This window comes from Pteropus alecto, unplaced genomic scaffold (assembly GCF_000325575.1).
Source record: "Pteropus alecto unplaced genomic scaffold, ASM32557v1 scaffold177, whole genome shotgun sequence".
Classification (NCBI taxonomy): domain Eukaryota; kingdom Metazoa; phylum Chordata; class Mammalia; order Chiroptera; family Pteropodidae; genus Pteropus; species Pteropus alecto.
In genome coordinates, this window is record NW_006442207.1 from 5,317,089 (window position 1) to 5,330,042 (window position 12,954).

The 12,954-nt window shown below is 44.1% G+C and overlaps 1 protein-coding gene and 1 pseudogene across 6 annotated transcripts in view; both read right to left on the reverse strand.

Moving 5' to 3' along the window:
- The window catches only part of VTI1A (vesicle transport through interaction with t-SNAREs 1A), a 324,109-nt gene that overhangs the window by 41,986 nt on the left and 269,169 nt on the right, over positions 1-12,954 (reverse strand). The window contains exon 9 of one of the 6 annotated variants that reach the window (XM_025039167.1): positions 9,182-9,242. The exons of the other annotated variants lie outside the window; for them this stretch is intronic. Coding sequence (XP_024894935.1) covers positions 9,197-9,242 — 46 coding nt within the window. The 3' untranslated portion in view covers positions 9,182-9,196. Of the gene's footprint in view, positions 1-9,181; positions 9,243-12,954 lie in introns of those variants that run through there. 6 annotated transcript variants of the gene reach the window in all.
- LOC112470206 lies at positions 4,579-4,697 on the reverse strand (annotated as a pseudogene).

A 12,954-nucleotide genomic window follows, 5' to 3' on the forward strand; every position in this document is an offset into this window, starting at 1 on the left:
TTCGATGCAGTGAGTCTACCTCTGCAGTTAACTTGGGGTGTGACTGAAGGCCGATCCCGGGTGACAGCACCCTGTTGCAGCCCAGTAACTGTTTGCAGAATATAATCATCAAACATGTAATGTGAGTGGGTTGGATCAGCCTGTGAACTGATCCCACCTGCCAGATGTGTTGCTTCGGCCTGTTCAGTTTTTAATTAAAAAAAAAAAAAATCTTGCCAATATTTACAAACAAGGAGATTTGTAATCTAGAATGCAGGCATCTTAGAAAACGTGGAAGATCTGACCTCAGCAGGCTCACGTTCCTCCGTGGCAACAGTGGAATGAGTCCTGAGAAGCCTTTTCGATAGACCAGTTATTCAAGTTTGCCTCATCGCCTCCTGGCTAGTTTTACTCACCTGTGGTGCCTGCCTGGTTCCCATGGGTGTCTGAGTATGCCACTGCTGAACTGGATCCTGTTCCAGGTTCCTACCCACTCTCCCAGTCTATATGCTCTAAGCTCTGTAGTGTTCCAACACGAAGGCAAAAGCAAGGTGAGGCACTTGGACCTTGCCACATAGCTTTTCAAATACTATGCAGAGCCATGAAAGGCATAGATTGGTGACAATGCCACAAAGCCAGAAAAGCCCTTGTGAATACCACTTTGGCCCTGATGCTTGACACCACACCCAGAGCAGAACCCAAGGGAGATCCCTGGAGGGCTTTGAGCCCTCACCATTCCTCTATGAGGGCCCAGGCCCTCCACCTCATGGATGGGGGGGGCAGGGTGGTACATCCACGTATAGACCAGGAGGCTGTTGTTGGCAAGTCCGGCTTGCTAAAGACCCGAAGACAGGGAAATTCCATGGTTTCATCTCACAATCCAAATGGACTTGGGAGGGAAGAGGTAGACAGGGTAAAGGGGGTCAAATATATGGGGGTTGGGAAATGGTGAAGTGGGTAAAAGGGATCAAATATATGGTAACATGGTGAAGTGGGTAAAGAGGATCAAATATATAGTAACTAAAGGAAACTGGACTCTGAGTGGTAATCACACAATATATAGATGTCAAATTATAATGTACACCTGAAAATTATACAATTCTATTAACCAATGTTACCCCAATAAACTTAAAACAAAAAACAAACAAAACAACAAATGGACTTGAACTCCAAGTCAACTCATTGGCTTCCTCATAAGAACGGGAGACAAACAGACCCTGCAAACTACACGACAAAGCATTCTCCGACACCATCGAAAGAAGCGCAGGTCCCTTCACGCGTGAAGGGCTCACTTCCTACCTGTGCTGACTTTATAATGAGGCCCCTGAGATGGCCACGCCCCAGAGGGGCACGGTCGAGTCCTGCGTCCTGTGTTCTAAAGTCAGCAGGGCTGCGGTGGTCATCTGGATTTTCATCTTACTTGTGGATATAATTAATTGCGAATTCAGCTCTCTCTACTTCATGCAGAAATTATTTGGAGCATGCATGTTGTTGATCTTTTCTAGCCTTCCTAGATTTTCTTTTAAGAAATGAGTAATTGTCAGTCCTACAAGGCCAGAATTACTTCCTAATGTGATTTTTTTAAAAAACTCCTCATTTTGAAATGATTCCAAACTCAACGGGAAAGTTGCAAGAATAATAAAATGAGCTCCTATACCCTTCGCCTAGGTTTACAGATTGCTATAATTTTGCCCCATGAGCTCTGCCATTCCCCCACCCTCCTCTCTTTCTGCATAAAGGCATATTTTATTGGGAACCATTTAGAGTCAGTTGCAGACCTGAAGTCCCTTTACCGAAATCAGGAAGTTTAATAATGACATAATACTAACATCAAATCCGCAGCTTGCATTCCAATTCTGCCAACTGTCCTAATAATGTTCTTTATAGATTCCTGCCACCCCCACCCCCACCCCCACCCTGCATTCCTGTTCCAGGATTCAGTCTAGGATCACGCACTGCATTTACTTGGTCTCCTTTAATCTGAAATCGTAATGTCGTCTCAAAGACACTTTCTCTGTGGCACCAGAGAACCAGAACAGATAGAGGTAGAGGGCGGACACATGCAAAAAAAGAAAAAAAAGATCCCCTGATGTAACGGCAAACTGCTCAGCGGGGGAATACCAAACGTTCCTTCAGGCTTCAGCAGTTGTCCCAGGAACTGCATCATATGCTTCGAGCTGAGAAGGCAGACTTACGAAGTTAAGAATCTTCTATTTCGGTCTTGACGCTTTCTTCCAGAGACAACTGCCATGTCCTGCTCTAATCACCCTAAGTCTCTCCAGAGAGGGCTTTGTGGAGCTGTAATTACATTTCCAGGGTAGGAGAGCAGCTTCCCCCCAGACTTGTGTCTCACAAAGCATCTAAATCATTCCATTATAGCACAACAATGGATTCTCACACTCGTCAAGCAATTTGTTTTAATTATGCAAATCACTTCATTCTCTTTTCAAATCTATGCGGAGAGCAGCAAGCCACTGCAGGTCAAATGGAATGTTGCAGACATGGGGTAGGGAGTGGAGGGGTGGAGTGAGGCCTGGCTTGTCCTGGAGGTCACCTAACATATGTGGTTGGGGTGGAAGAGAAGACTGGGGCACACAAGTCCCGGGAAAGGTAGTGGGATGCAAGGGGGGAAGTAATGTGGGGTCACGCTTCCCTGACACAAGCGCCCCATGGCACACGGTACAAAGCATGGCGGTGCATTTTATCTGGGCTTCTGGGGGAGAGCAGGACCCCAACAGATGCCACAGCCCCATTCTAGCAGTCACTCTGAGTGCCGGACTCAGTTCAGTAATAAGAGAAGCAAGAGTCACCTAGACGCCCTCAGGTGACCCTGCCCTCAAGGTGCCTGATGGTAAGACTGGTCCCTGGAAGGGCCTGAGTGCACAGAACACTCTGGCCTTTACACCATCTTACCATGTCTTGCATGGAGTTGACTGTTTAAAACAAGTTGGTTAAATGTCTCATTGATCTCCAAACAATTTTTAAAATTATTTTTTCATTGTAACTAAGAAAATTGGGAGAATATGGAAAAATAAGGAAAGAGGGAGGGAGGGAAGGAAGGAGGGAAGGGAGGAAGGAGGGAAGGGAAGCAGGCAGGCAGGCGGCCCCCTTAGCTGAATACCCTTAAACAAATGCATTTACCACGAGAGCGTGTTTGCTCCCACTGTTCCAGCACACTCCACCCTGCTCTTATTAGCTTATGCCTCCCTGTTTTCAGGACTAGGGCAAATATATTTTGACAACATATTAGAATAATTTGTTGTGCTTTGAATCTGATAGGATTTACTTCATACTCAGCACTGAATAGGCACTTATTTCCTTTAGGCATTAAGTCTGAAAATAGGGTTTGCTTGCTGCCCCCAGGCCAAGGGAAGCCAAGTGGTTCAAAGTATGGGCTCCGCCTCCAGGCCACCCAGATTCAAATCCCCAGATCCCCAGTTACTAGTTGTATGGCTTTGGCTCTATGTTTTGCCATCTGTAACAGGACATGATAAAAGTACTTATCCCAAAGGTTGTTGTGAGAATTAAAACGAGATAAACACATAAAGAGCTTAGCACAGCACCTGGCATATAGTAAGCACTCAATAAATATTAGCTACTATTACTATTTTTATTATTACAACATGGTTTGAAAAGTCAGGTTTAAGCCACAGATTGGGAAACTGGCAGAAAGCATTTCCCTTTCAAAGAATAAAAACTCAGATGGCTGTGAAATTAGAAGCCTTTAAACTCTGTTTTGAAGTTTTGTATATGTAACATATACGGAGCACGATTTAAAGCACACACACCTGAATGCAATATCGCTGCACCTTTCTCACTAAAACACAACTGGTGTCGATCTCGTCCTATTTCCTTTTCCCCTTATGGCTTCAAAGAAAGAAATCCTTGGCTTCCATCTCATCCAATTTACCTGCCACTAAACCAGTCTCACAGTTTCTGAAAACACTTACAACCGCTTAGAACACTTATGCTACCTGAGTTTCCTTTTTTGCCAGCTACCTAAGGAGAAGACTGATGAAGAAACATACAAGTCGCACTTTCCAGCCCTTGCTAAAAGCCACCACTTCCTTTCTTCCTTCTGACAGGAATCAAACGAGGGGTTTTAGTCCTGACTTTTTGTTAATCCAAAGCAAGCTGCTTTTCTCTCTTTTTTTGAAGGGCTCTAACACTTTCTTCTTTCTAATGAGAATCTGGGGCCCGAGTATCCTATTGGCCATTAATTTGAATCCAACATTTTCTTCTTCAGGTAAGGTAGCCTGGAGCGACTAGCAGGTAGAATCAGATACCAACTGCTTTCAGAAACAGCTTCTTTTTAACTCTTAGGCTTAAAATTACATTTGAACCTAAGTTTGTAAATCAGCTTTTAATAGAATTTAGTAAAATTTATAAATAGAAATTTCAAGGAACTCTTTAATAATGTTTATCTTTGAAAGTACTAGCTTTTCATTATGTGTACTTGACACACCTGATGCACTGCTTATAGTCAATTTTATTTATTTGATTAGATTTTTTTTTATTTTTTTAGGCGAGGCAACCCTTGGTTGACCTCACAGATTGCAAGGACCTTGTCAGCTTACAATCCCTTATTTTTATTTTTTACGCCTACAGCACCTGGTCTTCCTAGGTGGTCTCCCATCCACGTACTAGCCAGGCCCGACCCTGCTTAGCTTCTGAGATCAGACGGGATGGGGCTTGTTCAGGGTGGTATGGCCATAGACTCACAGTCAATTTTTAACTTCCATTTTTGTTTACTTCTACAAAACAACTATATTGCCTAAGGTTTCCTTTTATGATTGACCTTATCAAAATACCTTAACATCCCTTAACACGTCCTGCTACCTCTCTGTGGTCTGGCCCTGGGTACCAGTTCTGCCTCAACTCACACGGCTCCCGTCCGACACACGGGCCCGTCTCTTGCTCTCTCCACAGTCCATCCTACCACAGGGCTCTTGCACAAACCCTTTCTGACCGGAACTTCTAGGTACTGCCTTCAGACTTCGGCTCAAGCATCGCTTGCTTCCTCAGGATACCTGCCTCGTCCTCTCTGTCAAGGTGAAACCTCCAGGCCAGAGCTTCTCCGTATGTGGTCGTTGGACCGGCATCACCAGACTCCCCTCTGACCCACTGAATCAGAAACTCTGGAGCGTCAGGTCCAGCAACGTGTGTCTTCACGAGCCCTCCAGGTGATTCTGATGCCCGCTCAGTTTGGAGAGTGATTGGCTAACATAAGTCCTATTGCACCATGAAGCACTCCCTCATGGCATTCAAGACAATTACACTCTTGTGTTTGTGTAATTCTTTGATTAATGTCTTTCCCCTCCCCGCTATACCAAGGGCAGGAACCGTGTCTTTCTCGCTCACCACTGTTTCCCCAGCACCAAGCAGGGCTTAGCACACAACAGGTGTTCAAGAAAAATTTTTCAATAAATGAAACATAAACAAATGTAACATATAAAAGGACGAATAAGAGAAGAAATCGGTTAAAGAGATGAACAGGTAATTCACAAAAGAAGAAATAGAAGTGGCATATATTTAAACATGCTCAACCTCACCTAGTAAACAAAGAAGCTGCTAAGACCGTGTGATGCCACCCCGCCTCTCTAATTTATCAGGCTAGTGACGATGAAAGGGAATTATAACACCAGCAAGGACACACGAAGAACCGCCGTTGCAGGCCTGTGCGTTTGTGCAGCTTCTCTGGACTGCAGTTGAAAATTCACGTTGAAAATCACCCAGCAGTGCCACCCTTGGTCTTTAACTCTAAGGACATTTTAGAAAATGTGCGCACGGGTATATGGATTGCACAAGAGTGAACACTGTAACACTGTTAGGAACCATAACTTTGAAACAACGCAACTATTCAATAGGCATTTGTGTAATTGTGGTGTACTCACAATGTCAAGTCCCATGCTGCTGAAAAAGATGATGATGCTGACATGAATTAATTTATCACAATTAATTCATGATCACAATGATCACGGTATTTAGTAAAATGAAAAAAGCTCAACGACTCGAAAATTTATATCTATATGTATAGGTAGCGAGAAAAAATTTCTAGACATATCTTTAGCAAAAGGTTTTGAAGGGCGTGTGATTATATTTTCTTCACAGCCTCCTATAATTTTCTTATTTTTAAAATGAATTGTATAATATAAAAACTTAAATTGTAACACGTTAAGCATTAAGTGTAGCTCAGGCAAAATATAACTAGGAAGGTGAAGCAATTCTATGAAAACAAAACCAACTAAACTTAATTCTCAAAATTTGACTCTTCTGCATTATTCACTGTTTTGGGTTAACCACATCGCAAGTCCCCTCCATTCCCACAGACAATCAAGAATTGCCTGCAGCTGGTTACAATGACCAACACATCAAGTACTACAGGCACTGATTGGGATTAAGTAGCTGGTGACTGATAGTATGCATGCAACCTGCGTCCAAGAATTTCTGGCACAGAAGAGGAAAAATCCCTAACCCGAACTAAGAATTCCTGAGGGTGCCACATTCACGGAGGGTGACTGTTCACCCCCAATGCAGTAGCTTGGGCACTGAACTACTGGAAACCTCTAAATAACTCCCAGAGATACTGGTGACACTCACTGGTGGGCATAACTGCAGCTTTTAAAAATTGTTCCTTCCATCTCTTCCTTTTTTTTCCCCCTGAAACCATACACATTCTCAGCCTGCTGTTTCCCAGAAAGGGTGGCATGAATCACGAATCAAATGAATAAACCATTGAGAGGGTAAAACACATAGCGGGGGTGTCTGACTGGGACCCAGTCATTACATGTCCTTGGTGTCATATGGTGGCAGGTGGTAAAAGAGCGAGGCTGGAGGTCAGTGGCAGAAACTCAATGACCTTGTAGCATATTTTAATAAAACAATGCCCGAGAGCTAAAGTAAGATGAGGCTTAAGCATAAAATAAGCTCTAAACAAAGAGAACTTAAGTCAATGTGACACAAAAACTCCCCAAAACAGGGCTATGAAATCCCAGAATTCAGGGAAGCACTGTCCCTACTGCCACCAAGCCTTTAAATTCACTTCTCGAAGCTACGAAGCAAGGCAACATGCTATTAATACTAAGAGGCAGAAAAAGAAGCAAGAACTCAACTCATCCTCATCATCTTAGTGCAGGAGGGGCGTGTAAAATTATGCTTGGACGTGAGACTTGTAACAACGGCCAGTGGTACATTAAAGTCTACCAAGAAGCCACATGCTCAGTCATTGTTTCTCTACTAACCAAAGTGGCACTGCTAATGGGTTTCTGAGTCTGGTGCCAAGTGGCAGGTAGTTCCTAGGTATGGAGTTTTTGGTGTCTGAGGGCAGGGGTGGGGGCTCTGCAAAACACGCCCCACCTATACTCTTCATTTGTTTTTTAAACTAGGCTTCCCCCAGATCTTTCTATTGTGATAGGCTGGATCAGTGATATTTAACTGTCTCGATCCATTAAATGCCTGTGAGATGTGGTCCTGAAATGTAAAGGGCACTTCTGTCCAGTCCCAACACTTACATCATCACTTCTGGGAGCAGCCAGGAGTGAAAAGAAGCCGCGTTTTCAAGTGAGGATGTTCATTTTTAGGCAGTGATAGCCTCGTATTAATCAACTCTATTCCAGGTAGATATTAATGAGCAATTGGTACACAGAGAGCTAATGACTGCATATTTTTTGCATAATGACAATGACCTGAAGTGCTTTCAAAATGCCAGATTAGCTAATTAAAATTAGTCCTGTTGAAGTTATAGCCTAATTCTAATTTCCTGCCCAAATATACTTGCAGAACCTATGTTTAAAATGGATTTAGAGAACTCAAAAGGCACTCAGTGCCCAATACAGAGTCCAAATCCTTTCAAATTCACTTTAAAAAGCCTTCACCATGGCTCCTATCTTAATTTACAGAAGCCTTCCTTCATCTTCCTATTACTGGATTGCTATCTGTTTTCCATTTCCAGAAAAAAAAAAAAAAAAGAGCTCTCAGCCTAGTTTGTCTATCTTCATCCCTGAATTCACTTTTTAGTTCTTTTTTGGCCTCCACCATTACACCTTGCACCTGTAGAGCTGCACCGGGAACACGGGCTGCAGTGCCATCAGCTCTGGCACACGCTGTGAGCACAACCATAGAGAATGTGTCTGTGGCCCTGAACGCCCTCCAAAATGAGACCTGCAGCATCCACAGTACCAGGGTTGGTTACTCTCAGCTTAAATCACATAACCTACCCAACACCCAAATTTTCCAATCCATTTGATTTACAAGAGACTTTAAATAAAATCTAGTAAGTGAAACTGTAACGTACCTAGTGCAACGACTGTCAAAGACCTTGAACTTCTTCGGGGAGGGAGGCAGGAGAAAGCATAATACTGTCTGGATTGCAGTAAATCAGTTCCTTGTAAAAGAGTTTATCAAGACCACGGAGTAGCTACCCAGAAAACGAAGTAAGATAGTTTCTTATAGCATGAATGAAATCGTTTCATGTGTATAGATACACGTAGACAGAGAGGAACATACAAAAGGACATTTAATTAATTTAATCCACACATATGGAGAGAGAGAGCAGGAGGAAGAGGAAGAGGAGAGGTAGGAGGAGAAGCGGGGGAGGGAAGGAAAGACCAGCAATCGGTCAGGAACACATCGACAGAATCAACAGTTTCAAAACTCAATTGTATAGAATCGAACTTATTTTTCTAGCTTATAGGATTAAAACTGGATTTCAACCTAGAGGTAACACACTGCACTGACATTAAGAATAATGCCAGACTGTGTACATTTCTTTTTTTAAAAAGAATATGTGGCATTATTTGCCAGAGTAAGACATAACTGTTATGTTTAAGAAAAGAAAGCCTTTATTTGTTCCCTATACAATCATAACTCAATCAACCAAACAAGGCTTTCCACCCCCCTCAAGCCACCATCATAATGGGAGTTTTGTGTAAGCTCCTTGTTTGTACAAAAGCCTGACGTTATAGTCTTGAGGGGTAATCCTAATGCTGTTAGACCGAAATTAAAACAAATCTTACCAGTAAATCTGGGTTTTTAAGACAGCTCTATTTAAGAGGGCCATGCCGATTGTACCAGGAGATAAACCCCACACAATCTACGGGCGATCACTTCAGCAAACACGGGCATGGCATTGTAATTTTCTAGTTTTTCACCTGGCAGAAGAGCAAAGATCTCACAAGTACGTGGTTAAAAATCAGCAGGTTCCCTAAGGTGTGTCCAGTCATGCTATGCATCGGCTCGAGTACGTGGTAGACTTTTTCTTAGACCTTAAAAGTAAAAAGATAAATTAATGCTCTCACGTGAAACGGGTTCAGCTATCACTAAACTAGGACAGGACTGACAAGGAAGCACATTCGGTCCTGCTTCCACATTCTTGAATCAAATGGGAACTGACTCAGTGTGATGAATCAACAAACATCTGGACGGTTTTCAGCTTTTCGGTTTTTCTGAAAACGTCATCTCTCTCCCTACCTCAACACACACACAGACATCCCAATAATCAACGTACCATAAACAGAACGCCTCGTGATGGTCTCGACACCACATCTGACGTTTAGAACAGAACTGCTGAAACCGTCCAACATCTCCCTCCGCCTCCCCGGAGTCTATTTCTTCATGTGGACTCTGCCTATTTTTCCTTGTTTATAGCTTCATGATTCCCCTTCTTGATTTCTGGTTTTCAACTCAGGTTTAGAAGACTCCAGTATTCCCCACCCTGCTCTCCACATCCCACTTCTCAGAAGCTTATTTTTTGTTTGTTTGTTTGTTTGTTTGTTTGATTACAGCATCCACGGTCAATCACCAAGCGCTCTGAGGATACTTGGGGTTGGTGAGACCATGGAAATGCACCCTGACCTTTCCGATCCCGGCAGCCTCAGAGTGTCAGAGTGTGGGAACGGTGAGGGAACACAGGGCCATGAGCGGCATTGGGAGTTTGGGGGCGGGGGTGGGGCGGGGACAGGTGGGAGCAGAAAAGCGTGCAGTTCCTTTGAATCTGCTTCTTGAACCAATGAAACAAAATTCCTTCGTACTTTGTGTAGGTGTTATGATTGACTGGGAGGATTCCCTGAATGCAAACGGCTCTTTGCAAGCTTGAGATGGAGAAAAGAAGCCTTTTTGAGAAGCGTTTTGCAGCTGAACTGTGTCCGTTGTCTGTTTCCAACAAAAACACTTTCTAACACAATGTCACTACACGTTGGTTCAGCCGTGCTTTGAACGAACTTAATACACTAGGGGAAATCAGAAATGGATTTTATTAAGTTTATTAGCAGCTAAAAACACGATACTTCAACAGTGGGAGGAAAGTGATCCACCCACACAATTTGAGAGGAATGAACATTTGGCTTTAACTACAGCTAATATGTGAAACCTAAAACCCAGTTTTCCATCTAAAGACCTTTGGGGTCCATTTTTACACTACTTTGATCAAACCAGGAATTAAAGTTCAAGCTGGCCTGCTCCAGTCCTGGGGGGCACTGGTGTTTCTCCAGTCACACTTCTTCACATCAGCATTCCCTCAGGCTTATCTCTCCCTCCCACCTTAGCTTAACTTGGCTCCCAACCAAAGATGCATTTCTACCAATCAGATGCCACAGCCCCCCTCTTGCGGCTGGGAGGCCATGGGAAGCGGAGTAGGACCAGCAGAAGGCATGGCGCGGATCACAGCAGGAGCTTCGCAGAGTCACTGATCTCTGAGGCCACTTTGCAAACAGGGTCTCAGCTAAGACCAAAGGCTAAGGAAGGAGGCCGATGTGCTGCTCATGTTTTAAAGAGAAATGATACATACGAACAATAACAACAACTACCCAAAACCTTCATCGCAAACCGGCCGGGCTGGGGCTAAACACCTTAGTCTTAAACACTTCATTTAATCCTCACAACTACACTTGGAGGGATCTCCTGTCATTACCGTCCTTTTACAGATGAGGAAACAGGCTCAGGAAGCAAAGTGACTTGGCCAAGGCCACATCGTGAAGGGCAGGGCCAGGGTATGAACCCACATCTTGACCGCCATGTGCCCAGCATCACAGCTGCAGCCAGCACTTCCTCGAGCCTCAGTGGATCTCAGATCCCTTGCAACGGAATTACCTTGGTGCATATTTTTTAACATGCAGATTCCTGGGCCCCACCCTATAGGTTTTGATTTAGCAGGTCTGGGGTGAGGACCAGGAATCTGTCTTTTTAACCTGAGGCCTGGGTAATTCTGAATCAGAGAAAATTTGCGGATTACTGAATAATTAGAGACACAGTGTAGATGCGAGTGATGGAGTTTGTCAGGACTGGGCTGGTGAAGAGGAAGGGGTGCCCCTTACAGATGCTCAGAAGAAAATGTAACCTGGGGGTTCTCGCATCGTCTGTGGTGATACAAGACTCTAAAACACTGGACCTTCCCAGTTCAAGACCCAGCTCCTCTGTGAGCCTTCCTCCCTATCCTCCAGATTTATTCTGCTCCAGGGTGGTCCCACAGCTAAACTCTGCTTTGTATTATGTAACCTTCCTTTACTTTACAGGTGGTTATTGCATAAATGTTATTTGCAAATAACGGGGGATATGAAATAAGTGACAATTCTTACGTACGATGATGCTCAGAGGAACAGCAGTTATAATGGTGAAAAACTGTAAACAAAATGTCCAGCAGTAGAAGATTCAACTGTGCAGATAGATATTCTATGTAATGGTTTGAGGAGGGTTTAATGATATGGAAAAGGCTCACATATGTCAAGTGGAAAAAGTAAAAACAAAAATGCAACGCTGTATGATTTTGTAAAACACAGAAATAAAAACACGAGATTGGAAGAAAATATATCTAAATGTTAGAATGGGTATTTCTGAGTGATGAGATTATGGGTAATTTTTATTGCCTTCTTACATTTTTCTGTATATGATTAATTTTCATTGAAACATTATTTTTATATTAAAATGCCATAAAAAGGAAAACAGCAGCAAAGGAAGAAAAAGTGAAAGCGAAGGAGAGACACTGCTTTTCCTCAAGGAGCTGAAAACTGAATGTGGGAAGTGAGCGGGTTGTGTCTGGAGCAGCCACCCCGGCCCCGCGCTCCGCCTGCGCCTCGCGCTTCCTCCTCCCAGCACCGCCACGCGGCAATTCTGTGTCCCTGACAGGTTCGTGCCTGGCTGAGGGCGGGGCTGTGCCACCCTTGAACCCACAGCACCTGGCGGGGCGCTCACACATGGCTGCCTCTCAGTACATATTTTTGTCTTAATGAATGAATGATTTAGGTCTCACCTCCCCCACTAAGCTAACGGTTCCTCGAGGGCAGGGCTCACATCACATGGAGTGTTTTTGAATTTCCCTGAACACCGGTATTGGGCATATATAGTAGCTGCTTAATAAAACCTTGCTTGTCTGATGGAGATCACAGCCAAAGGGAGCTGAGAGGAGCTGGCCCCCCGGAAGCCCCTCTCAGAGCTTCTGAGCCAGCGAGGCCAACCGTAAGAGCCACAGGGGACTCCAGAGGTGATTCTGTTTGCCGAGAGAGGCAACTCGGATCTTTATCTGCAGAAGGACTCATGCCTTTACGCACTGCACCGCCCCACCCCTTTTGGAAAACAGATCGATAAGCATAATGATGATGTTTTAATGAGCTTAATTGCACATTCCTTATGTTCTTGCAGAATTGCCAAGCAGCTACTTCAGCACCCAGCAGTTTACTTGTAATAACTTTCCCCCGCTTTCTTTATGCCAGGGAGCATCATTATTCTCGCGGTAATTCGGCTCTCTCTCCCTCCCTCTCTTTTTCTCGCTGTTTTTTCTCTTTCTGGGAATTACTCTAAATGGGTATCTTTGAAAGGAGGATGGCAGGCTGCTTTTGGTACAGTACTTACCAAGAACCCTTTCATCAAAGCAGCCCTTGTGAGCATGCTCTGGACGCGAGCCAATCAGATCATCTCGCTGTCTGTTTCTGAAGAAAAATCTGACCCCGGGATGCGAGTCAAGCCAGAGTCTGCAGACAGGCTGAC